This window comes from Mytilus galloprovincialis, chromosome 5 (assembly GCF_965363235.1).
Source record: "Mytilus galloprovincialis chromosome 5, xbMytGall1.hap1.1, whole genome shotgun sequence".
In the NCBI taxonomy this organism is placed as follows: Eukaryota; Metazoa; Mollusca; class Bivalvia; order Mytilida; family Mytilidae; genus Mytilus; species Mytilus galloprovincialis.
In genome coordinates, this window is record NC_134842.1 from 3,831,048 (window position 1) to 3,858,508 (window position 27,461).

Genomic DNA, 27,461 nt, shown 5'->3' on the forward strand with positions numbered 1-27,461 from the left:
CTGATTGACATTGGATCTCTAATCTTTAACACCAGATTAGCGAGAAAAAAACTCCTCACCATAGATTTCTTCTATATTACAACTCAAGAAAAGATTGGGTAGGAAAAACAATATTTTTTAATAATACTTTTGACTCAAAAGTATTATAGAAGGTATAAATTGTACATGTCAAAAGTTAAGTTGAGGACAATTAAGTTTCCTTTGTACTCAAGCTATCTAGAAAGAGGGTTGACTTCTGAGTATAACTGTTGTAGGTTGATACATGTAGGAGGTTTCCTTATTCTACGGACAATTGACTAATAAGAAAGACCAGAAATGAGTAGGTTTGTCATTATACTACTAACATTGATGACTTAATCATTTTAAGTGGCAGTCAACAGGGTCTAATTTAAATACTAACTGATTATTGAATCCTCTATTAATACACAATCAGGTCAAATGTTTACAACAATAAAAGGTGGTGAGCGTACCTGTACAGGTAAAGTCAGGTCTGGACAGGGGTGGGTTATCTCTCACTCTGTCAACATATGGTGACTGTGACTGATAGTCTACAGCCATAGTCAGCCTACACCTGTCGCTGTCTCTAAACAAAGAATACAATTCACATCCAATCTCTCAACAAACAAGCTCTGACAGACAATATGGGCACAAATTTCACCTGCATATTTCATGATCCACACAAACAAACAATGATAATCAATCCTTTTAGAGACAACCGATTTATTCCGCAGGAGGGTATTATTTTACCAACAATGAAGGGTAGGTCATATGAGAACATTTCCTTCTTACTCTACAGAATCACATTGAGTAAGGCTTTCAAAATCTGTTTTAGTACCAGGAATTATCAACTTTTTAAAAAAAAATTTTTATCGCTGTTCTTTTTTGGAATTTTTAGAAGTATAATACTAATAAAATACTGAAAAAATAACAAGAGAGAACTTGAGTACCTAAATCTGCTGGTTACACACTAGAAATCCTGAAACAATCTACAGGACATAGCCAAGATATATAAACAATGTCTGAACGACAGGTGGGACGGATATAGGAAGGCTAAAATAAATTTGATTTTCCCCTCATTCTTGAAAAGCATAGAGCTTCAAGAATTTACACACTTCATGGATTAATATAGAATCAATTAAATATTTCATGACAAAATTAGCTGTACTCATATCCTTTTCCTGAAAGGTTTAGGTTACATCATAATACTGACATAATTCCCACAGTGGGTCAAACATTAGGTCACAGAAAATCAGTGAATATTTGGTTTGTAAAAAATTTGCTAACTACATGTAACCATGTGTATAATATAAACTTTTTGTAATTTTGCTAAGTTTATACTAAGCCTTGATCATCATATTGGTCTAACCATAGATGTAAGATAACCTCCTTGATCAGACATACACTGTAGTATCGAACAGTCGGACTTGAAAATGTTGAAAAACCAAGTGGAAGTAACTGCTTTATAAAAGAACCGTTTCAAGATGAAGGCTTAATTGAAGTTGAACGGTACTAAAAGAATTCAATCTGAAGGAAGATGTGTAATTTTATTTAGTTATTTTTTCTGTCAAAAAAAAAGAGAAACCCTCAAATATTCAATCTGAATATGTTCTGTGGACATACTTCAAAAAATGCAATGCAAGTGCAAACATGCAGATATATGCATACTGAGGCAGACATTCCTAAATGCATCTGTTTCTACAGGAGAAATGATGGGTAAATCGTCTTCACACTGAACTATGTGTATTACAAATCATATGATTAACTATGAAATCTGACATTATAGGAACAGCTGCTTAGTGAGAAATGTACATCATCAATTCCATCTAAGATAAAAACAAAAGATCTCAGACAAAACTAGGTCATAGCAAGTATATTAGAAAAAAAATTTAAATTTTGACCAATATTGATATTTTTGATGAAATTAGTGGCTGAGTTACAGGATGAGACTAGATCAATAGGTCTGTTGGTATATTGTAGGAGTTAATCAGTGTTGATTGGGATGATAAGGGTCATCTCATGGTCACTATTCTCAGCAATGTTCTGTACAAGCTAGAATAAAGTTTCAAATATGATCTACACTGTGTACATAGCAAATTTTTCAGTAATTTTAATAATAAATTTCATAAAACTCCTTTTCTATATAATGTTACAATTCTAGATTCTACTGAGGAGGAAAAATCACACTTATGATGCCACTGGCCTAGTGGTCATTTTTAAGCAATAAACACAATGCAAGCGAGGGAAGAAAAAACTTGCAGAACCACATTGTGGATTTAACATTGTTGTGCTAATATTTACAGTACCGGAATTATAGATACATTCATGTATATATGACATGAAACATTTCTAGGCTTAAATTTTAAAATTGTGTCATCTATACATGTATGCAAGTTATTTGTATCATATTAAGACTGCAGCTGCAGTATATAAATATTGTTATCTATAAACACGATCGAAGCATGTTTATATCTGTCAAATTACCACTTCATTCAACTCACTCAAAATAAAATTATACAAAACTGTATTATACTTGGAATGTTAAATTTTCAAGAGTGGAAAAATTAACCCTACAAAGTGAAAAATTTACAGAATGAAAAATTAATTTATATTCTTACAGCGAAAGAAAGCAAGCCTTCAGAATGTTCAAAACACATACAAGTCAGGAATATGAGAGTTGTTGTTCATTCGTTTGGTGTGTTTGAGCGTTTGATTTTGCCATACATATGACACACAGACTTTTCATTTTGAATTTTCCACCGAGTATGTTATTTTTGTTATTTTACTTTTTACAAAGCTGTTCGTAATTCATTTTAATTAAATGAGTTGAAAGACCTGACAATCAAAGCAATTATTTGGGTTGCTGGAAACTATATATTACATGTACATCATGTACATACTTATATTTAGGGGCCAGGATTTTCGGGTTGATAGCCTTGACACATTACCCATTAACATTTTCAATTTTTCATGATGATTTACATGTACTATATATTCTGAAAGTCTTCATCATGTTTGTGTACTTACATTGTCATGTTTGAAGTGACAAAGCATTCTCAGTTCACGGAATACTCTCTTGGAGGAGACTAAATTCTGGAACACACTTGGCATTTTCTTAAGGGCCACTCGCTTTCCATCTCTAGGGTCTGTCACTGACCTATAAATAGATTTAAATTTCAATTATATTTATTACAAATTATAAAAATTTGGAATTGCTTCATATTTGATGCCTTTAATAATTGACTTGGCTCATTTTTGAAGATAGTTATACAATTACAAACAAGAAGATGTGGTATGAAATCCAAAGAAACAGGCATACATGTACTATCAACCAAAGACCAAAAGACAATCAATTATACATTGTAGTAAGTTTAAAAAAATTGAAATTTATATAGTCTACCATACATAGACACTGCAACTAAAAGCTAAAAAAGACATGTAAATAAATTCTGCACACAACAACCATAAATTTCTACTTTTTTCAGCAGCATCAACTACAAATTTCGATATCGATCTCATCTAAAACTAAACCAACAACTAATTAAAACGATTCCAATCATTTTTAAGCACATTTTGAGATCATTTTAAAGTTTGACATGAAAATTTCGTGGTCATTTACCTCAGTGTCATTAACTTCTATGTATACCATGTAAATGACTTTTTTGACCTGTTCAAAGTTGTCAATGATCACTATGGACAGTCACCTAGAACTAATGTCTTTTCATCGCAAGTTCAACATTTTTTAAACATCAAGTTTCTGTGCATTTAAATTGTCTTGACACAAAGCAACAAAATTCAAATAAATATTTTTCTTGTAACAAGTAATATACATGTATATCAATTTAAGATAGGTTAAGATTTGACTTAAAAATTTTAATTGATTAATCATAAATAAAATCAGATTGCATGTTCTGATGTGATTTTTGAATAAAAGTTTTATAAACAAATATTGTAGGAATGTGGTTTTTGTGTACATGTAGCACACTTTTCTTGAGTAATACTTGTACATGTCACACATAATAAACATGTATTCTCCAGTATTACCCATAACTATACAAATGCATTAATGTCGGAGTGCACACCAAAAAGTGTATATATACTTACAAATGGGTATTTTATATGTGGTTTAAGACATATTCCAATTTACAGAGAGGAAGTTGGCATGAGGTCTCTTTTAAAGAAGATTTTCGTTTTACTTTTTCAAATATTAAATCTGACAGGGGTCGTTAAAAATTATGCTTCAAATTAACATATTCTTTATGTTCTTTATGAGGTTCTTTTAAATACTATTGTTTTTTTGTTTGCTTCTTGTGCATTGGAAAACATTTTGGATTATTTATAGTTTAAAGTGACCGCATTCATGATAATGTATCTGGAATATCTCCTTTTGCTTATTTTCATTTGTTTACATTGAACATGTTGAACATCCTATAAAATATAAGTATATGTTTAACTTCTGTGTGTGCTGGATGCAACTTTTTCTTTTTAAAACTGATAGATATACAAAATGTAAGGTTAACAATTGGACTACAACTGTTAACTGAAACCTTGAAGTTTTTGTTTCCAAAATATTTTGATATTTTTTTCGTGAAACTATTATTGTTTACAAAAAGCTAAAAATTGACTGGGGATCATACTTAACTATTTATTTTTATTTTTCATGACCAACATAAAAACAAATTCTCTAAGTTCATGTCTACAAATCAAATATAGTCAGATCAAATGAAATGAATTCCAAAATTTATTTCACCTGTCCATACAAGATAATTTCATATAAATTTTAATTTGTATCTTATACCGTTTGTCAATTAAGTTTAACTGATAACAAATATATCTATCAATCCTGTTTAATTATGAATGGAATGATTTCTTTGTAAAAAGGTAAACTGTGTTCACATTATCACGCACAATCAGCTGATTTTGTGACAATGTCACAAAGAAATTACTTCAAGAACAAAGAAGTTGAAACGAAGAAGAGGCAATGAACGGTACCCATTTCCTTTTTATTTTGACTAATTGAATAACATGAAAATGAAACATTTTATTATTATTTTCTTTGTTTAAAATATTCTATGAACAGACTTGCACGAGACGAACAAAGAAATATACACTCACCATACAACACCAAAAGCCCCGTAACCGATTGGCCGGTCGGGTTGTACGTCTTGAGGAGGCACAACCTGAAAGTATGGGACAGCTACTGCTGCTGTGAGGATTGCATGCTGAGATGGAGCGGGTGGTGCCCCTCCTTGAAAAGCCATGATATGCCTCGCGTGTCTATGTCCAACCACTGCCATTACAACCCCACGAACACTGCCTGCACGAAAAAAACGCTTGGAATGCTAAAATTTCACTGTTGCATTTCTAAGTCCGATACATCCACACTCACTAATGACTCTCCGAATTAACTGGAGAGTTTGGTTTTGAAATCTTATATAAATTTACCAAAACATAAAGATAATTTCGTGTTATTTGGTGACAGGGTTCTGACTCACACGCGAGTACGGCACACAAAGAAATCACGTGACAACGCTTCAATCTTTCCCAAAATGCAATGTTGTCTGTTGTAGGTCACGAAAAGAAAAGTAGAATTTAATTAATCTTTTCCAATCATCCACTAGCGAACCATCTAGGAATCAATATAAAATGTTAAGATAGTTGTTATCAATATTTCAAAATAATACAATCCATTTAAGACTCATATTTTCTCAGAATGTCCGGTAACTGAAGAATGATTTCAACAATATGTCAAACCGAAAGCACGTGTTTGTAAAAGACACGCCCACTAATTATTTCTTTTTACGGAAGTGATCATCATGACGACAAAGGACTGATGTAGACTGGGGAAGCCTTGTTTTCTTCGTTCAGGTTTTGATCACGTCATTAAAATCTCATCCTACGAATACATATACACGTAATCCGAATAAGGATAATTTCAATTACACAAATGTTGATAAACACTGGGAAAATAACAATGACATGGAGTATATATTATGAAATTTGATTGGTTAAGATTTTAATTAGTAATTATTAATCTGTATATTGTCTAATTGGACAACTGTCCACGTATTAGTGAATTGAACTATCATTGAGCAAAATTGATTGATTTGAAGAAAACAAATATCAAACCTTAGAATGAAAGACAAAATTCTTCTTTTTTGAATACATTTATGTTTGTAACAAATCAACTTGATGTTTAAATCCATCCCTTGAAAAAATGAATGAAACAAGTAGTTTTTCTAAACTTTGTAGAATTTTTGAAAAACATTTTTTTTTAATTATAAAACTGAATTTGTGCAAGAGATTAAAATTGGTTTGAGTAGACAAATCTATGTAATAAATTAGAAATTAGAGCAGGATGGAATATGAACTATTATTTTTCATTTCTATTTTTTATTAATTTTAAAATACTAACTGTTGTTTGAACTCCAAAGAGGTAGAAAAAAAGGATGAAAAAAACTTGACTGCATTTTTAGACTTTCTGACAACATTTGAGAGGGGGGGGGGGGGGGGGGGTGGCATAAATAATTAATAAGCTATAAAAAAATACATGGGAAAATAGAAAAAATGAACCAAATTACATATGTTTATAAAAATCAAATTGGTAATTATTTTCTACATCTGGTTATTTTCCAGGTGATGGGCCATGTAACACTTTTTGTTTTTTTGTTTTTTTTTACTATTTTTTAAAATGTTCAGATATGTCAGATGTGATACTAGTCTATGTTGATTGATTTTACGAAAATTGTAAATTTAACATTTTTTTTGTTTATTTTTTTTTTTCAATATTGAAAATTGTATCCATTTTAACGAGTTGTTGAACCATCTTGTAGGTAGATGGTTATAACTATTGAACTATTAGTTCCATGTAGACGTGGGATAATTGATCCGATAAAATAGATTTCATTGATATTTTTAGATTGATTTAAATATAGGCCATGTAATGAGTGATCAATGTTATACCATTATATAACAGAACATTGATTCCTGAAGAAAGCCTGATGTAATGTGGAGGTTAGACAGAAGATTATTGCCTAAAACCTGGTATGTATATAATTATAATTGTATGTGGAAGACATGTAACACAAATTTAACATTTTATGTGTGGAAGACAGACAAGTAGGTGTGTGCTTAGACAAGCGATGAAATTAGAAATCACCAATGAGGAACAAAAAATAGGGTTGAAACATAACTGAACAGCATTAAAGAATAGGGCACACAAAAACAAATGTCTTGTAGAATTGGACCTGAAGATATTGTTCCATTTTCGTGATTTTAAATGCCATTAATCTGTATATCAGCATCATGATAATAACACACACACAGCCACACAAGAGGAACCAGTTTATTGACCATCAATGTAACACTTTTAATTGGAGAAGGAAAGAAAATATCTGTAACGTCACAAATGTTCACTTTGACCTTTTTTACACTGCATATATCTCAATCAAAATCCATGTAGGGATCTGAATCACGGAGCAATTACTCAAAAATTATAAATGTTCATAGGTAAAATCTGGATTGGATTCCCATGGAGTATATAGTCCTCACAACAGCTGGCTTTCAAAAGATAAAAAGAGATACTCAAAAAATACAATTAGAACAATACAAGAAAAGCACTGTCTAGGATAAAGGTATGATAAATAACAAAAACTTTTTACATCTATTGATCTAACAACTGTATCATCTTTATAATAGTTGTGAGAGACGGTAAACAAATGTTCAGCCAGCTGAAGCCTACCCCTGGGTGAAATATTTTCATGCTGCATTGCAGACCCATCAGAGGCCTTGGGCTGTTTTCTGCTGTGGTCAGGATGGTGTCTCTTTTACACATTCCCCATTTCTATTCTCTATCCTTTTAGTATTTAGGATATTGGCCCTGTTAATTCATGCAAGATTTATATAATTGGTTTCTTCTACAAAAGGAATTTTTTTTAACTGCAGTTGAAATTGATAAATAAAATGATATTAATATTAAACTGGTTTTTTTTCTAAAACAAGGGAGACAATCTATAGTGATAAAAAGCAGAATTGTAAAACATGATTTGTCTCCCATTGTATTGTAGAAATACTAAAATTTTAGATGTGTAAAACAATTTGTAGAAATGCCCTGAAGATATGACAATGAATTTTCATAACTTTCAATATGTTATCCTGAATTTTAATGTGATATTTGTATAATATAAACAGCCAGTTAAAACATAACTGCTCTTGACTCTGAAGTTACTTTAAATGAAGTAGTTTTCATTCAATTGAAAAAGATTGAGATTGTACATGTTGTAATTACTGAGTTATGTCAATTTCTGTCTCCATATACAAGTTTTTGTTCTCTTGTTAATATTATAACTTAGTAGCCACTAATTCAATGGAAGTTGTTTGTTGCTGTATATCATTTGTTTATCATTTATTGTTTTGTACACATATGACAGGCTGTTAGGGGTATATATCTGTATAAAGTTAAAAACATCATATAGAAAGAAAAAACACAGAAAAAAATCTAAAACACTGAAATAATCTAAAAGATTTTCGTCAACATTATAAATATGTTTGGCCAAAAATCTCAAAATATAAACAAGGCTAATTCATTTTTGTGATAGATAAAAGAAGATGTGGTATGAGTGATAATGAGACAACTCTCCATCCAAGAAACAAGTTATAAAGAGTAAACCATTACAGGACCTATATATATGTAATATAGGTCAGGGTATGGCCTTCAACGTGGAGCCTTGGCTCACACCAAGCAGTAAGCTATACAGTGCCCCAAAAAATTACTAGGGTAAAACCATTCAAACGATCTAATATTTATTAAGACATAAACAGAGGACAACCACTGTACATCAGATTCCTGACAATGAATATCATGTTTAAAATTATTAGAATGAAACAAATATAATTTATATAACTAATATAAGAATATGAAGATGTGGTATTGATAGCCAATGAGACAACTCTCCACAAGAGATCTGATTTACAAGTTTAAGCAACTTTAGGTCACTGTAGGGACTTCCGCTAAATAATGAGCAAATCCAGTATACCAAATAGCAAAATATTTGGACATCATGTTTGGGTGAAATATCAAATATTTATCTGTAGAAAACCAGTAAATTAAAACATGAAAGTAATATTATAGAAGAGTTTGGGTTTTTTTGTGTTTTTTTTTTATGCTTACATTATCAGAAAGTGTATCTAGTGAGCCTGCCAGGATGAGCAAATATTGAAGCTGATGAACTCAGTATCAAGAAATTAAAAGCATTACATCATGTATATTATTCCTTTTATTGACAAGTTGCTGTCTTAGTTAATTACAGTTTTTGTTTAAGAATGTAAATTAAATGAGATATTGGTTATATTTTTTTAGAAAATATAAAATGTTTTTTTTTCGTTTAATTGCAAAATTATAAAAAAAACTTTGTTATAAAAGTTGTGCAATGTCAGTCCTCTATTGTTAAACAAAATAAGAAAAATCATTCAAGGAAATATTTCTATAGACAATAAGAAATAATCAAGAGTTATGGCCCTTTATTCAATATCTTTAATTGGTGTTCAAAAACAAACACAGAATTATGTTTGTATTATGATGAACAGTCTTTATATATTAAAAAACATATTATATAACATCTTTCTAAATTGTATAATGTTATCTATATCAAAGTATTTTTAAAACATTTTTCAAAGAATTAGATTATGTAATCTAATAAAAATTTATAAATACAATGTTATCTTCTTTAATATTTTAGACAGTAATCTACAGGATTATATATAATACAAAAAATTGGTATAAAGAACACAAAAAAGTGCTTAGTTTACAGAAATATATATCCAAATATCATTGTATAAATCAGGATTGTTTCACAAAACTTAATTGTAAGCACCAGAAAAGCTGAAATAGTTTAGTAAAATTCTTTAAATGAATAAAAAATGTTTTATAAAATTATTTTTAAGCACATGCCTACAATGCTACATTGAAGCTGGTGCTACTGTTGTTTAATTTAAGTTACTGGTATTCATGATAACTATAAGTTTATATAGTTTTCAAATCATATCATTCTTCTAAATTATGGTAGAACAAAAAATATAAGGTCTTTGGTTTTGTTATATTAAGAAATAAAGACTCCTCACCAATTCTTACTCTATTTATCCCAATGTTATAATTTAGTTGTGATTCATTTCAATCCTGAGTTGATTGGCCATATGAATGTAAAACAGATAGTTTGAAATGGGCATGAAAATCTCTAAGAATTGGTTGTTTTTATCATTCTTAGTTGTATGTTTATTAAAAGAGTTATATATATATAAAAGAAGAAGATGTGGTATGATTGCCAATGAGAAAGCTCTCCACAAGAGACCAAAATGACAAAGAAATTAACACCAGGTCACCATATGGCCTTCAACAATGAGCAAAGCCCATGGAATTCAAACGAGAAAACTAAAAACCTAATTTATGTATGTCCCTTGAAAATATAGAATAAGTGCAACACAGAGCACATTGGAACTCTGCTCTTTTATTTTGTTTTGTAGAGCATTCAAATAAATTATTGTATTAATGAGCTAAAACAAATAATTAGTTACATTTGACAATATGTTTATATTTAACAAATAATTGTTCAACATTTAAATTTAACAATTTCAAAAAATTATAAACTATGACTTATATTGGAGAAAAATCTTGAGTTATCTCAAAAAGTGCAGATTATCACAAGACTGTTCTTGCAAGGAAGATTTTCAAATAAAAAGAGAACTGACTCTTGGATGTAGTGTCTTGCTGTTTTCAAACATCAATGTACATTTTATTTCATCTGTTTCTAATTTTGATGAAATTTAATTTGAAACATACATTTGAAGGCAATATGATTTGAGATACTTTGCCCTATAAATAGTGAAATTAAATGATGCATTTATAATGAGTTTTAATATAAATGTTTAAAACATGGGGCATCAACTGTTAAGTAAATGTATTTCTGGTTATATATCATTGAAAACCAAATACCATGTATATATTTTTATTCATGGATTTGATGGGTAGAGGTAAACCACAAATTCAAGGGAAAGTTGTCACAATTTACAGATTACTTTTTGTTTTCTGTTTTTAGTGTTGTTAATTTCACATAGTAATACATTTGGTGTAGTCATGGTAGTCACGGCTTAAGTAGAAAGTGAAAGAAATGCAACAAATTACCTATTAGTAAAACAACAAGACAATTTATACTGGTCAGAAAATGGAATATATATATATATATGAAGAACTTGTACTAAATTTCCTCTGTATGATCACATATTAATTAGTTTTTAAGAGTGTATTGATATATATTTTACGGACATTGACATCAGTATAAGTGATAGTTTTATGGACATTGACACTTGTATATGTTAATTTTTAGAGATGTAATTTGAGGACTAAACCATGTTGTAATTGACTTTCACACTTGTATATGTTAATTTCTAGAGATGTAATTTTGACATGTTGTTTTTTATGCCTTGTAGGTAGTTATTCAGTTTGGAAAATGATTTGTTGACTTCCTGTTTCAATTAGAAGAGAGAACTAAGGTATTTATATTATTTTATTTTATTTAGATTCTTCAATATAAAATTCTTAATAGAAGTTTTACATTTTGCCTGATAAAAGTTATCTCTCAAAAAGGAAGCCAGTTTAACCAAAACATTGGATGTTCCAGTAAGGTTACCAGAAAAAAGAGAAATACTGGTAATTGACCTTTTTTATGAGCCAAAGGGAAACAGCTTTAATAAGTACATAATAAGCAGTTTTGTTGATTGTGAGTCTACAAAATTATAATACATGTACTTTTAAATTGATGAACTTTAACAGTAAATGAAACACATATTTGCTTTTTAACATTTAAAAAGTAATTTTATTTAAATGACCTTATGCGGTCAACACACATTATTCTGTGTTTTGAACAGAGTCAAACATGCCAACATTCTGGGTGCGCCTGTCATAAGTCAGGAGCTTGTCATTTGCTGCAGTATATCATATTTGTTTTGGGGTGTCTTGTTAAGTACAAAAGCCAGGTGGTTTGAAATGTTTTACACTTGTAACATTCAGGTAATTAAGTGTACTATGCATAATATGGGGACAAAGTCCCCAATAACAGTAGAAAAATCAATAAAATTTTTTTTTTTAAAAATCGGGAAAATTTCATTGTAATATAATGAACTCAAAATCGTTCAATTTTTTTGATGTCATTTTTTGAAATCCCGCATCTGGGCATAAATCTACAATGTACTTCCTTTACCGGACTCGTTTGTATGAAGCTTTGAGTAAAATAGATATTTATCAGTCTAGTTTAAAATAGGAAGGAACGCAATACAAATTTCATTTTTAATAATTCCTTAATATGAAAAACGTTACCTGATGAAAGCGTTTCTTTGTTTACATTGCATATGACGTCATATCTTAAATAATGTAACAACTAAAATCCTTAACAACAGAATCAAAATCGGAAACGTAACGGTATTTCCGTTTCCATTTTTTTAACAAATATTTAAGTTACAAAAAAATAATTCATACAGACTTCGTCCCCATTTACAGGTAATGCCTGCCTCATATTAAGTTTTGCTGTTGAATGCTGTATGATGACTTATAAATGTTTATTTCTATCTCATTTGGTGTCTGCTGCCCAAGAGCAATCATACCACATCTTCTCATTTATATATAAATACATGGATTATGAGAAAAACTGTGTTTATATGAAGAAAAAAAATAAAACTGGGACATTTGAAAGTTATAAATCATTTAAGGTGTGATATCATAGAAAATAAGTGAGATAAAATATGTCGGATACAAACTCAAAATTGTTAACTAAAAAGGAAGGGATAATAAAAACGTTTAGTTACCATATAGGGTTAGTTACAATATGATGTTAATAAGGAGATACTTCCCTTTCAAATCAAAAAAGAAATCTGAAAAAAGAAATGATGTTGAGTGATTGAAATCAATTCATAAAACACATTTAAAGCTATCAAGTTTATATTGTGGGCAACTGTTTTTTGTATGAGACAAATTGGAGAAGGTTCTTCATACTAAGAATTGAAGACGTTAATCACTTTGATAGGCAGAGAGTTGGTAAGATAAATTTGTTACACAATGTGCTATTGACCTAATATGATTCGCTCTCACCCCATATGGAATTTACTGACCCCCATATACATGTATATATAAATATTAGGTCACTAACACACCATGTAACTAATAATATATGATGTAATTGATAAATGAATGACTTTTTTTTCACAAAACTACAGATAACGTTACATTGTAATAGTGATCATATCTAAACATATTTATAACATAGAAGTACACTGATAAATGCATGATTAGAAAAATGTGTTTGACATTTAATTTATTTTTATGTTTTAATGCATTTAATGAATAGTATTTGTTAAAAATGTAAAAAAAATTGTACACTCTACAAAATAAGCCAGATGAGGGAGAAATTTCTTATCTAAAACCACTTATACATTGATCATAAATTATTGATAAATCTGTCAGCATCTAACTAAGTAGCCACACATTGCATGGATTATATTTCATATTATGACCCAAATCTAGGTTTCCCCTTTATGTATTTTTATCTCCAGTAGTTAGATGATATATTTATAGTCACAAAACAAAAGATTTAGAAAGAATGTGTAAGTGGTTGCACCAGGACTTAAAACATGTTTGGATCATGACAAGCATGAGGGTGGTAATGCCCTGTACCGTTAGGGTCAAATTGGTTAAAAATTTACTGTTATTTGTCAAAATATCCTCATTGTGATTCGTCAGATGTCTCAAATAATTATCGTTACTGTTATTTTTGGGAAAAAAATAGTGTGATTCCTCAAATTCAGCTGATTTTTTATCATCTTAAAGAAAGTGTACATTTTCTCGTCATGCACTAAAAATTACTGTTAACTTCATTTGACAAGATTTTTTACCATTATTTACATCATGAAGGTACCCCCATTACTACCCTCAATCATGGTGTTGGGCACCTTGGTAAACCAACAGTTGAAAAGATACTTGTAAAACATCAATCCATTTGTCATATATATGAAACTCATCGGCGGATCCAGGGGGGGGGGGTTTTGGGGGGTTGGAACCCCCTTTTTTTTGGCCGATCAATGCATTTGAATGGGAGCATATAGCTGGAACCCCCCCCCCCCTTTACTCTGGGTTGGGAACCCCCCTTTTTAAAATGGCTGGATCTGCCCCTGAAACTCAGACCCCATTAGTTGAATATTGATAAAATAGATATAGGGAGGTAACTAAGATTTAAATTAGATTTTTTTGCTCAATTTTTTTCAAGCCTGCAACTTTTGTTGCAGAAAGCTCGACATAGGGATAGTGATCTGGCAGCATCGACTACAGCATGGCATGGTTCATCTGACCATGACCTCATTTTCATGGTTCATTGATCAATATTTAGTTTTCTTGTTTAATGTTGTTTATGTGACAGTTGTAATAAAGCTTTATATTTAGGTCTATCAACATAATATTAATGATTAGCAAAGAAGGCGAGACATTTCAGCGTGTGCACTCTTGTTGGAATGAACTATAAACAGCTATATCTGACTGGCAATGACATATACCACATCTCCTTATTTTTATATATAAATCAGTGATTAATTCAAGTAACAAGTTAATGAATAAAAGACTGAATTGAATGTTAAATGATTTTGTATGATCTCAACCCTATGATCATCTATTTGTTAATAATATAAAATATGTAAATAAGGTATAAATAGATTACAATGTTTGTAGTAGACCATCCATTTATTGTTGGGTGGCATGAAGTTCATGTTAAAAATCAAATCTGTAGATATTTGAAGTGAGAATAGTTGTTTGGAGTAACTTTCACTAGCCATTGGTAAATATACATGTATAAAAGTGACTACAGCTTTTGAGAAAATTGTTTTGTTTTTCGTCTAAAAATTAGATTTAAACAAACCAATCTTTGAGCATCATGGTATTAAATTTAATTATAGAGATGTGGAAATATTAGTGTCTTTCTATATTTGGTGTAATGTAATCCTAAAGAGATCTCAGTCACAATGTTTCTGTAAACTATAACTAGCACACAAAATATTGAGGAAAATCCATTAATTACTAATTATCATTTAATCATTAATACAGAGCCATTAGATACAGTTCCAGGATTTAGAAAAAGAGCAGTTTAAACTAGTGGGACATGTTAAACATCTATTTAAAGCTCATTAGGGTGGACACGAACACTCTGCCTCTCCTAACGCTTCTAACCTTGGTAATCCATTGTATTGAGCAAGATTGGTTGAACCAAGGTGTCCCTTTTCTAAACCATGTGTTGTATAACCACGGTTAAACATCATCAACAAAGCCATGGTTAACTGTTATCAGCAATTGGTTGTAGATTTTTAGTATGTATTGATAAAGTAGAAAGTTAAAAAACTTGGTAGAAGTTTAGAAAAAAATGTTAGACCAGCAACCATTTAAATTGTGAGGAAAGATATGTGTTGGCAGATACCTTATTGTAACCTATAGTGTTGGTTATATCAGAGACTGTGTATATATGTCTCTGGTTATATGGTATACATTAAAAGAACAAGAATCTATTGTCCTGAGTCAAAATGTTCAGATCCCACTCTCTGTGTTTTAAAGTAATGCTAAGTACACCTGAGTATAGAGGTATATGATTGGAAGTGTGGAGGATACATTAAATACTTTGTGATTGACAGGTGCTTGTTAATTAACCAGCATGGAATATACTAAACATACCTTGTATCTCCTATCATACTGTGGGCATTCATTAATCTGTCTTGTACCATGCTGTGGTCACTCTTCAAAGATTCATATGTCTTTTTTTATTTTTATATGTTTCCCAGAGTGGGTGAGGTAAACTAATGTCTATCCCACTGCATTGATTCATCAATAATTCTTATATGATTTGCATAATATATAAATTTTAAGTTTTTTTTTGAATTTGTGTTTTAACCTGATGCAAAGAGTCATTGTTTATGAACATTTTACAAAACGACAGATCTGGATTTATGGAATTGATATGGTTCATTATGATATACATAAATGTATTTAATGATTCTATTTAATATAAAAATTTATCAAGCAGAGATTTTTTTCCTTTGAACATTGTTTCAAATAATTTTCACTTCAAATATTACGCGGAACTTATTTTGCATGTACTTGCAAGATAAAATAGAAGCCACGGTAAGGTGTTTTACTTTTTTGTTTTACAAATCATTGTTGGTGTACATATTACTATATTTATTTACTGAAGTCAGTTATAATGGGCCAAATGCTGATATCAGCTACATGTCCCCTGTACAAAATAAGGGCTGTTAATGATTTCAAGTTTCAGTTACATATGTAAATTAACAAAATTAACGTTGTTGTTTGAATTGTTTTACATTTGTCATTTCTGGGCCTTTTAAAGCTGACTATGCAGTCTGGGCCTTTTACAGCTGACTATGCAGTATGGCCCTTTGCTCATTGTTGAAGGCCTTACTGTGACCTATAGTTGTTAATTTCTGTGTCATTTGGTCTCTTGTGGAGAGTTGTCTAATTGGCAATCATACCACATCTTTTTTTTTTTTATATATATGCAGAAGGAATTAATAAAATTTTGTTGTTTTAGCTGAATATATTGTGTTTTTACAATATTAAGCATGAGAATTTAGCATCACCTGTTGAAGGTATTTTTAGATGCTGTAGAAAAGATTCTATGACATTCAAGATTATCAATACCTGATTTCTATACATTTGTTTACCTCAAATATATGTTGCAATTGTTTACACCTGTCCTAAGTTAGGAATCTGATGTTCTGTAGTTGTCTCTGTTTATGAGGTTCATAAGTGTTTCTCTTTTTTAATGTTTATATAGATTAGACCATTGGTTTTCCCGTTTGAATGGTTTTACACTAGTATTTTTTTGGGCCCTTTATAGTAAACTTTCTATTTGGTGTGTGCCATTAGGCTACAAGTTGAAGGCCGTACCTTGACCTATAATGGTTTACTTTTATAAATTGTTACTTGGATTGAGAGTTGTCTCATTGGCCCTCATACCACATCTTCCTATATCTATTGACAGACAGTGTGTTGTGTGTAATCTGAGGATAAACTGACTTTTTATAAATACTTGAGATTTAATTGATTATATGGTGCATCTTCACTCTAAGCTAAGCTTGGTTGATGATGAAGTATAAGTGTGCTTACTGTATTTTTATTGGAGAATTATCAAACTATTGCTTAGTACCAATCATGATTAGTTAAACAATGTATCTGAGATAGTGTTTGTGTTAATCACATGGGGAAGGTCAATGCAGTGGAATAATCTGTTACTGCAGTAAGTAATACATGTTTGTACTAATAATGAAAATAAATTTTAATATTGGAATTATCATGCAGCTATTGCATGAGCTTTTGACAATTTGGGACATTATCTCTAGAAGATATTTACACTTATTATTTCAGGTATGAAACAAAACATAGGGAAGAAATAAGTTTGATAATGATTATTTTTTATTTCAAAAATGAATTACTTACTGCAGTTATGTGTCTTATTGTTGTTATACTGATCTGTCAGAGTCAAGGCGAGATAGATATATCCAATTAATAAAAATCATAAACAAATAAACATTTTCAGAAGAATTTTTCATAACAATACACAATTTTTATCAAAAAGGAGTATAAGCTAGTTTATAAAGTGATGAACAGCTCAGATAAAATTAAGGGTTAATAATTACACATATTTGTCAATGATTGATTGATTGATTGGTTGGTTGTTGTCCAGTTGCAAATATTTCAGTTATATTAAGCGCAATCAATATTCAATGATTTTCTATGAAATAATTTATCTCTTATATTGTTTTTTGAATTTGACATTTAACATAAAATATATGGTGCACACTTGAAAATAACCCACTATGTGGGTTATTCAGTGTGCACTAGACTTTTTTTATGTTACTTTTTCATAGACAGAAAAATATTACAGTCATTCCTTAAATAACATTTGTTCATAGCATATATAATATTAATACATTTTTGTTTAAACTCAGTAATTTAAATATAAACCATTCAGTATAAATCTGTTGTCCCTGGATATACCACAAACACCTATCAATATAAATCAGTGATCAGTTTCATCACTAAGTCATAAAAGTGACTCTTATATAAATTTAATTACCAACTGCAGTGGAATTATTGCTTGTAAGTTTTATATGAATAATAATAAATGATTTTACAGCTGTAAATAGATCATCTCAGGGGGATCTCTTGGGAGCTCAGAGGCTGTGTTCTACAGAAAAGTACAAGTTTTTCTAATTTCACACTTAAATTATTTTGTCTTTTTCTTATCTTTTTACATTGATTTTCAAAGTAGATATTGAACACAGTAAGATTTCTCTGTTTTTTTGTTATAAATTGAGCTGTAGTCAGAGAGACAAGGAAACCTTAGTTAAAGTGTTACTAGAATGGTACTTAAATCTTCTGACACGTTTATGAATGTAGATAAATGAATTCTTTAGTATCTATATTAATTTGGGGAGGATTGAAGTAAAGGCTGATGTACATCATGAGGGGTAAGACGTTCAAATTATTACTTATACTGCTAGGGTATAATTATCTTATTCTTGTAAACTAATAAGAAAAAATGCCTGTAGTTTAAAAATCTAAATTTTATTCGCCAATTTTTTATTATTATTTTTATTGCGATGTACATATCATTTTTTGTCTGTCAACAATTGAAATTTATATTAAAACAAACCTAATGTTTTAATAGAAGTTTCAATTATTCACATAAGAAAAATAATGTGTATATGGAGAGATCTGAGACTTACACAATGATGTTAATGTGTTATTAGATATGTAACATCTAAATTGTGTTATCCTAAAATAAGGTCAAACTCCTGAGAACCTCACTTCTGAATTAAAAGCTCTCACAGTCCATTAACTAAGACAAGATGTTCACGAAGGGTAATGTATAATAATTATAACAATTTATTTAGATAACATTTTGTAAATTTATCAAAAACGACTTAAAATTATGTTTTAAAAAAAAATTGCTTGCTCAGCAAATAATTATTACAGTAGGAAATTTACTATAACCTGATCATTATATTCCTCATTAAATTATTTTCACATTTTTAGCAAGAAAAAAATGGAAATTAGCTTAAAATTTGTAAGTGAGATTGTAAAGGTGGCCGTGTGCGCGGCCTTTAACTATTTGCCAACATTTACCAAAGTATACTGTGGATTCATTTATTTTCATGGGTACCATTTTTCGTGGTTTGAAAAAGGCTTGTTTATTCGCGCAGATGTACTTTCAGGGTTTTGGCAAAATATGCATACATTCCTTTTGAATATTTGTAATTTGTTGAACATTTAAATTTGTGTTTCCCCTGTACCCACGAAATCCATGACAATTGGTATCCAACGAATAATAATGATTCCATAGTAGTTTACAAATAAATTGAAAGAGTAAAACTCCTTAATGAGTAAAACAGTTGAATGATGTTTAAAATATCTAAAGGGTTTGTAAACTCACTCATAAATCCCTAGGCCAGGTTTGTTACTAATCAAGACTTCAGTACTGAAAACTGAATGTATAAACCTTAGCATGCTGGCACATAGGCATTTGATGTATAAACCTTTAAGCATGCTGGCACATAGGCGTTTAATGGTACTACAATCTGTCATAAGGGAGCTACCATTTGATTTTTATGGGGGGGCTAGGATGAAATTTGAAAAAAATAGGCAGGACAGGAGTTTTGAGTAAAAAAAAAAGGCAGGATGAGAAACTTGTTAAAAAAAAAAGGCAGGATGACAATTTGTGTAAAAAAAGTCAGGATAAACTAGTAAAAAAAAAGGCAGGACCGAATAGAGTAAAAAATAAAAAGCCAGGACAGAGATTATAACTAAAAAAAAAAGCAGGACAAAATTTTTCATCCTAGCCCCCCATAAAAATCAAATGGTAGCTCCCTAACCTACATTTTAACATTGTACAAGGTCATTTATCTATTACTGTTAATGCTGTATTTACATTAAATCCATGGGATGTTGGATGTATACTGATTGATTGTTTTAGTCTTAAATACAAGATTTATTTTATTATTTGTTATTGGCTTTGACCGCAAGGTGTCACTGTAAATGTGAATACTCTCAGATCTGTTACCTTGGCGTCTTTTTTGTTGTTTAAGGGATGTGTTAATACCCTGTCACATCTTGCCTGTGGTTTTTTTTAGATGTTTTTCATTATCCATCTGATGAGATTAGCCCTTTTCAACTGCTTTTTGTCTTGCCTGGGATGAAAGTTGCTGAAAGCCAGACACAGGGATGATAATGCTTTTCCAGCAACAGCTCAAGTTAGTTGTCAACAATTGTTAAATTCTGCTTGGACTAGTATGGTGGTAGATCACTGATATTTAATATGAGGTTGCAGTGCTATCAGTTGTTTCTGCTTGGACTACGTAGTATGGTGATAGATCACTGATATTTAATATGAGGTTGCAGTACTATCAGTTGTTTCTGCTTGGACTACGTAGTATGGTGATAGATCACTGATATTTAATATGAGGTTGCAGTACTATCAGTTGTTTCTGCTTGGACTACGTAGTATGGTGGTAGATCACTGATATTTTAATATGAGGTTGCAGTGCTATCAGTACATGTCAAGGCTACTTAAGGTCATGGTTCAGCAACTTTAAATCAAATAAAAAAAATGAATGTTAAATTAAGTCTCTGTTTAAGTTAGTTGATAATGGAACTTCTTGCAACAGATCAATAATATTTTCACTAAATTTTTGTTCCCATCAGTACACATCAGTTTAATGATTATTTCTGGGCCTGACCCTAGGTCATGGTCAAATATTTTAAATTATTGCAATGTGGCAGTCCATCAGATTTTTTCCTGTTAAAAAAAAGCTAGTTCATAGTGTGTGATGGTGTATTTATGACATTGTAATATAAAGTGATCACTGCATGATAAAAGAAAACAACCTATGACATTGTAATATAAAGTGATCACTGCATGATAAAAGAAAACAACCTATGACATTGTAATATAAAGTGATCTCTGTAAAATAACTATAACATTGTAATATAAAGTGATCACTGTAAAATAACTATAACATTGTAATATAAAGTGATCACTGCATGATAAAAGAAAACAACCTATGACATTGTAATATAAAAGCCATCACTGTAAAATAACTATAACATTGTAATACAAGTTGTTTTCTTTAAAAAAAAAGAAATGCAATCGTAAACCCAAATGCTTGTTTGGCATTATATATGAAAACACGAAGATTATAGAATTTATAATAATCGGCTGGATTGTAAGAGCCGAAGATTTATTTGTATCCGTGTATTTAAGTTAAAGGAAAAATAATAATAATTACTGTGGCTTTTCATATTTATATTACTTTTGTAGTATAAGAACTAGAAACTGACATTGATTGTTATACTTAATGTAATTATACCGGCGTCACACATCAATGTATCGATCCGACGTACGTCGTCCGTGGTAAAAAAAAATCATGCACCCTACCAATACGCTAGTAATTTTGGATGCATTCAACCTTGTCAATCATATCTGTATCGTGTGCACAACGAGCTTAAAGCGTGTATTGGTCATGGGAGAAGCGTACCTAAGCGTTTATCGGGCGTTCAGGTGACGTATGTTGGCGTATGTCTGGCGTTTGTCCAACGTAGATGGAATGTACGCTACGAAAGAAAAATGTCTATTGAACGTATTTGAGACGTGTCCCGGTCGTATCTGGAACGATAATCCGTGCTTTCGGAGTGTCTGGGACATTATGGGGTGTTTGTTTTAGTTAAAGTCAAACGATTTTGAAGTCCTTTGAACCATATACAACGTGCCCTTAATGTGTCTCAAACTTATCTGTAGCCTTTTCAATGCTCTTGTAGCATGTATATTATGTGCGTGTAGCGTACAGGTATACGCTTGAGCTGAATGGAATTTTTTATGCTCCATAAAAATTTCCTCGTGTAAAAGCGTTCACCAAGCGTAATCCTTTGATTTCGACGTTCTTCAAACTTATGCAACGCGCGTTTAACGCTTACTTAGCGTTCCTCTGGCGAGCAACTAAGTTACTTATACGGACTTTGTTAATTTTCTGTTTTGACTGATTGTTTTACATTGTCTTTTTTGGCGACTATGCAGTATGTGCTTTGCTCATTGTTGAAGGTCGTACCGTGACCATTAGTTTGTAATTTCTGTGTTATTTTGGTTTCTTGTAGATAGTTGTCTCATTGACATCATACCACATCTTCTTTTTTTTATATTTGATATCTTAGTGCCGACCATGTAAAGTCTGCTAAAATTGCATGCATGATTAATTTAAAGGTTATCAGTCGTTATTAAAGTGGCACATTTAATTCGTTGTTTCATTGCTTGAAGTATTATTTCTCACATCTGCATGGTCAAATGTATTTTTTTTTAAATATATTTTAGATTTAGATTTCAGTGTTTTTAGCTTTTTTTCATATTGAATATCTACTTATCAGTCACATTTTAATGACGAAATGGATCCAGAGGTTATTATGTGACCTCCTTGTTTTAATAAGAAGTAAATAACATTGCAATATTTAAACAAAGAAAATAACTTTAAATTTGCAATTTAAATGAAAATAAAAACGGAAATATACTCTCATTATTAATTTTAACGTTATTTTCATTAAACAATATATATTTTATAAATCCTCGTTTTTTCACCTATTCAAGGCACGTATTTTAAACTATGTATACACGTCCTTGGTCTATCATAGACGTAAAATTTCAAGAAAGTGCAAGAAATACTTCCTTTTAATTTCAGTATGAAAAAAAGTACCTGCTTTGTACATCATGTACATATTCCCTAGACTCATAATCTTAAATAAAATGATAGTAATACTTCTTTTATAGATTTTAGTTAACAAATCTCGTTTCAAATATGAATTGCATTTGCTTACATGAATCTTATCCGTCATATCTTAATAAAGCTGGTTTCAACGTTTGACTCTAATTCAAATAACTATGCGTATATTGAAAGTAAATATTAGCAGCTTGTAATTGCGTGCAAGGAAGTATTCAAATGATAATTAAAGTAGCTTCCGTAATAATAAATTATGCATCCTATGTAATATATCTCTATAGCAACTTTAAGATGCTAATGCTTATTCAACAGGTCAGTTAATAAGCTATTGCGCATAGATATGCAAGGTGGCCATGAAAAGAACAGATCTATGTATTCCGAATAACATCTGGTGTTCCGAAAGACTACGGACATCGTCCAATATATACTGTGTAAACCCTCAGGGGTTTAGGTAATAATTTGATCTCATTAAAATAATCATGACATTATTATATAAAGTGATCTCTGTAAATCTTTTCCAAAAGTTCAAAAATGTTCCAATTAATGTACTGGTACACATGCCTTCATTCTGGGGATACAATTATCTGATATATTATGTTATTTTATTTATAACCCTGAGGGTTTACGCAGTATATATTGGAAGATGTCCGTAGTCTTTCGGAACGCCGGATGTTATTTGGAATACATCTGTTCTTTCTATTGCAACCTTTCATATACATGCGCAATATCTTATTAATTGACCTGTTGAATAAGCATTAGCATCTTAAGTTGCTATAGAGATATGTTATATATGATGCGTTATCACTGGACGCAAGCCATTTTAATGAGAATTTGAATACTTCCTTGCACGCAATTACAAGCTGCTAATATTTACCTTTATATATGCGTAATTATTTTAATTAGAGTCAAACATTGAAACCAGCTGTGTTAATTTATGAGATAAGCTTTCATGTAAACAAGGCGATTTATATTCGGAAACGAGATTTGTCAAAACTAAAATCTGTAAAAGTAGTATTACTAGCAATTCATTTTAGATTATGAGTCTAGGGAATATGTACATGATGTACAAAGCAGGCTATCTATTTGTTTTCATACTGAAATTAAGAGGAAGTCTTTTTTTTTTAATTTGACATCTAGGATAGACCAAGGATGTATATCATCTAATATACGTCATTAAATAGAGGTTAAAAACGTGGATTTTACAAAAAAAAAATGTTTATTGAAAATAACGTTAAGATAATTATAAAAGTACATCTCCGTTATTATTTTCTTAAAATTGCACATTGAAATACAGTTAATTTCTTTATTTCAAATTTTAAATATTGCAACTGAACATTATTTCCTTTTTATTTAAACAAGGAGGTCATAATACCTCCTTGATTAAAATAACAAATGAGATTGTTAAAGGTACATCTGAATCCTTTTCGTTATCAAAATGTGAATAAGTATATATTAAATATGAAGAAAAAAAATAAAACTGAAATCTAAATCCAAAATATATTATGCATTTGACTATGCAGATGTAAGAAATAATACTTCAAACAATGGCATAATGAATTTAATTAGATTTATAGACACAGAGTGATGATAGATGCAGACAGAGATAAGAAAAAAATAATTTCTATTATATAGTTATGGTCAGGGAACAGATTATCTTACTATATGTTCCTTTTGTAGTTAAGGCTCTTCAAAATGTTCGTCAAAATAAGAATAAATAATTATTATTTCTTGAAGACGATCAGATGATGACTTTTCGGTTTTAATATATATTTTAAAAGTACGAAAATGTAAAATAGTGTAAATTTTGAGCCATCTCACTGATCAGTAGGCTACACAGTGCACCCAAATGAACAGTATAAAACTATCCAGCAAGAGAGAAAAAAGATAGGTCAATATAAGAAACTATAAACAAGGCAATTCAGTTCAATTTCAATATATACATGTAGATTATTCTAATGAATTTGTCAAATGTCAGATGGAATATCTTTTTAAATGTGGTAGTAATAACAAATGAGACAACTCTCCATGAAGTGTTAGACACAATGTAGTCAAAATTAGCAGTTATAGGTTATAATACAGCCTTCATAACAAAGGCGTGGGTCACATCCTACTAAGGGCACCAACACACTGTTATAAAAAACAATTAAATATAATTTAACTTCAAACCAGAAACAAAAAGCAAATATGAACTGCACCAAAAAAAAGCAACCACTAAACAACATGCTTCTGACTTGGGACATTAGCTTATGAATACACCTGGTTAAAAAGAATTACATACATACCATTAGCCAGTAGTGTAACTTTACCATGTAAAAGAAACCCTTTAAAAGTTAATGAACAAATCGTGTTCAGATAAAAAAAAGAAAAAAAGTAAAATGTGGCCTTTAAACAAACTAATATTTAGGTGATGGGTATTCAGTGGTAATTTCAGGTTTGATCATGTTAGTTTTTTTGTTGTTTTCAATTTTGTTTGTTTATCCATATACATACAAGGCTTAAGCTGTTTTGTCTAGGCACAAAATAACTTTATTAATGAATTGGTTTCGGTCACCAAGGTGAAGAGGATGTAGTGCAATTTTTCATGACCCATAATTTGAAATATAAGAAAACATCAAAGTAAAAATGGACATTCGGATAATATCTTCAAAGCAAGTTAAAGTTTTTAATAAGTTTTTACAAAAAGAGGTTTGCCATCAAAAACTTTTACGTCAGCACAAAGCACACAACTTAAAATTGACAATGTTTACTACCCTAAGCATCACAAAAACAGTGCAGAGCAGGTGTAAAGTTATTATTAATGATCAATATAAAGCCATTGTTCAAATAACCATGAACATATATCAAATTTCAATAAAAAAAACAGCTATTTTACAGGTTCACGTATTGCATTTCTTGAACACAAATAATCATTTATTGATAACATTTCTTCTCATTTGTATTTGAACTTTAGCCTAAAAACTAACTGTTATAAAAAAAAACAGCACCTTAAAATGGAACATCCAGTGGGTGACTTAGCATGTTGTCTTTTAGGAGAGAGGAGAAAAAAATATTCCTTGGTCGCGGGCAATCATTGCTTTAGCAAGAATATATAACAACCCACATTGAACTGTAGTTTCATTAAGTAAACAATCATTGTCAGTTTTTAATTCTTATACCACAAAAATGATATAAAAAATACATCTTTATTAAACAGTTATCTAAATAGATATTTAATGCCAAACAAGCATTTGGGTTTACGATTGCATTTCTTTTTTTAAAGAAAGCAACTTGTTTCTTCTTATTTCTTAGTTCAGATCTATCAATACCTATTATGTAATTATATTTGTATTTGAGAAATTAGATATTCCTTACAAAAGCCAGTCGATATTCCTTACAAAAGCCAGTAGATATCCTTACAAAAGTTTCTTTTCAAATGTGTTGACTCAGTGCAATCAATGTTTAATTTTGGAAAATAGATATTTCAGACATTTGTATTATGTAGATAGACAGGAGTAGAAGGAGAACAGCCAGTAAAGAGTAATTTACAATGTCTTATCAAAATCATCATAGTCATATTGATTTTTATAATGAAAGGTCAAATGACTTGGTCAGATTCTTGCATGACCACTGGATTATTATTACACAGGACAAATCTTATTTATTTTCTTGTACAGATGGAGGATTTCATTTGTCAGTTGTGTTAGTGATGGATTTAAATGAAATAAAATGTAAATAATCAGTTAATGTTGGGAAGGTTATTTTATTGACATGGTTAGTTAGTTTCAACAATGGCTTAAATTTGGAATGGGAAGTTATATTTATAATAGAGTTACATAGAGATAATAACAGATATAAATTATCTGGTGAGGGATAACATATACCTTATAATGCAGTTATTTATAAAGGATAATTACTATTTGGTAACAGATCACACTCAAAAGTTATATAAATGTTGTACCACTCTGTCCGGACCGAAACCAGTCAGTCTGTGAACCATAACCAAGCAATGTTAAATTAAATTTTGTGTTTCACCATTACCTAGCTACTTATAATTTGAGTTGTTATATTTTATTTTATAGATAGTATTTATGTAATATCAACAAATAGGATTATAATTGACATATTAAACTGTATTTGTATAGGAATGGTCAGTGAGTCTCAGAGATGGATAAGATTGGGAATGAATTTCTTCATAGTATTTGTGAGTCTATTTCATGTGACTTTGTCTTTAGACTTTCAATACCACAACTACCAGGATCTGACCAACTACCTGACAAATATGTCCAACACATATCCTGATCTTACCCATCTGTATAGTATTGGGAAAACTGTTCAAAGTAAGTAACTATCAATTAAACTTGAAAATGATAGAGTTGTCTCCCTTTCAATGTTACACAAATGTAGAAATACCAAAAACATTGGACAATTTTGTCAGATTTCTACAGCCATACTTTGAAAATGACTGTGATGTAGGTTATCGAATATTCTCCTGGATACTATTTGTTTGTTGAAATTTTATATTGATTATACAGTTCTCATATGGTTATGAAAATGAATATTTTAATTGTCCTAGCTATTGTATATTTACACATAAATTTATTTGTTCTGGTTATTGTATTTTTATA

General features: G+C 30.3%; 2 protein-coding genes across 6 annotated transcripts in view; one reads left to right on the forward strand and one right to left on the reverse strand.

Annotated features, from left to right (window-relative positions):
* LOC143074976 (serine/threonine-protein kinase NLK-like) overlaps positions 1-5,834 on the reverse strand; it is a 40,644-nt gene extending 34,810 nt beyond the window's left edge. For both annotated transcript variants that reach the window (XM_076250178.1, XM_076250177.1), the window contains exons 1-2: positions 5,113-5,834; positions 3,025-3,154 (exon numbers count right to left, since the gene is read on the reverse strand). In XM_076250178.1, coding sequence (XP_076106293.1) covers positions 3,025-3,154; positions 5,113-5,294 — 312 coding nt within the window. In that variant the 5' untranslated portion in view covers positions 5,295-5,834. The remainder of the gene's footprint in view (positions 1-3,024; positions 3,155-5,112) is intronic.
* Positions 4,936-27,461, forward strand: part of LOC143074977 (carboxypeptidase D-like) — a 35,340-nt gene continuing 12,814 nt past the window's right edge. Inside the window, exons 1-5 of one of the 4 annotated variants that reach the window (XM_076250181.1) lie at positions 5,851-5,865; positions 6,917-7,041; positions 7,507-7,631; positions 11,479-11,541; positions 26,979-27,173. In XM_076250181.1, coding sequence (XP_076106296.1) covers positions 26,981-27,173 — 193 coding nt within the window. In that variant the 5' untranslated portion in view covers positions 5,851-5,865; positions 6,917-7,041; positions 7,507-7,631; positions 11,479-11,541; positions 26,979-26,980. Of the gene's footprint in view, positions 4,986-5,850; positions 5,866-6,916; positions 7,042-7,506; positions 7,632-11,478; positions 11,542-11,577; positions 11,699-18,445; positions 18,565-26,978; positions 27,174-27,461 lie in introns of those variants that run through there. The other 3 variants (XM_076250182.1, XM_076250183.1, XM_076250179.1) reach the window with 3 other exon arrangements.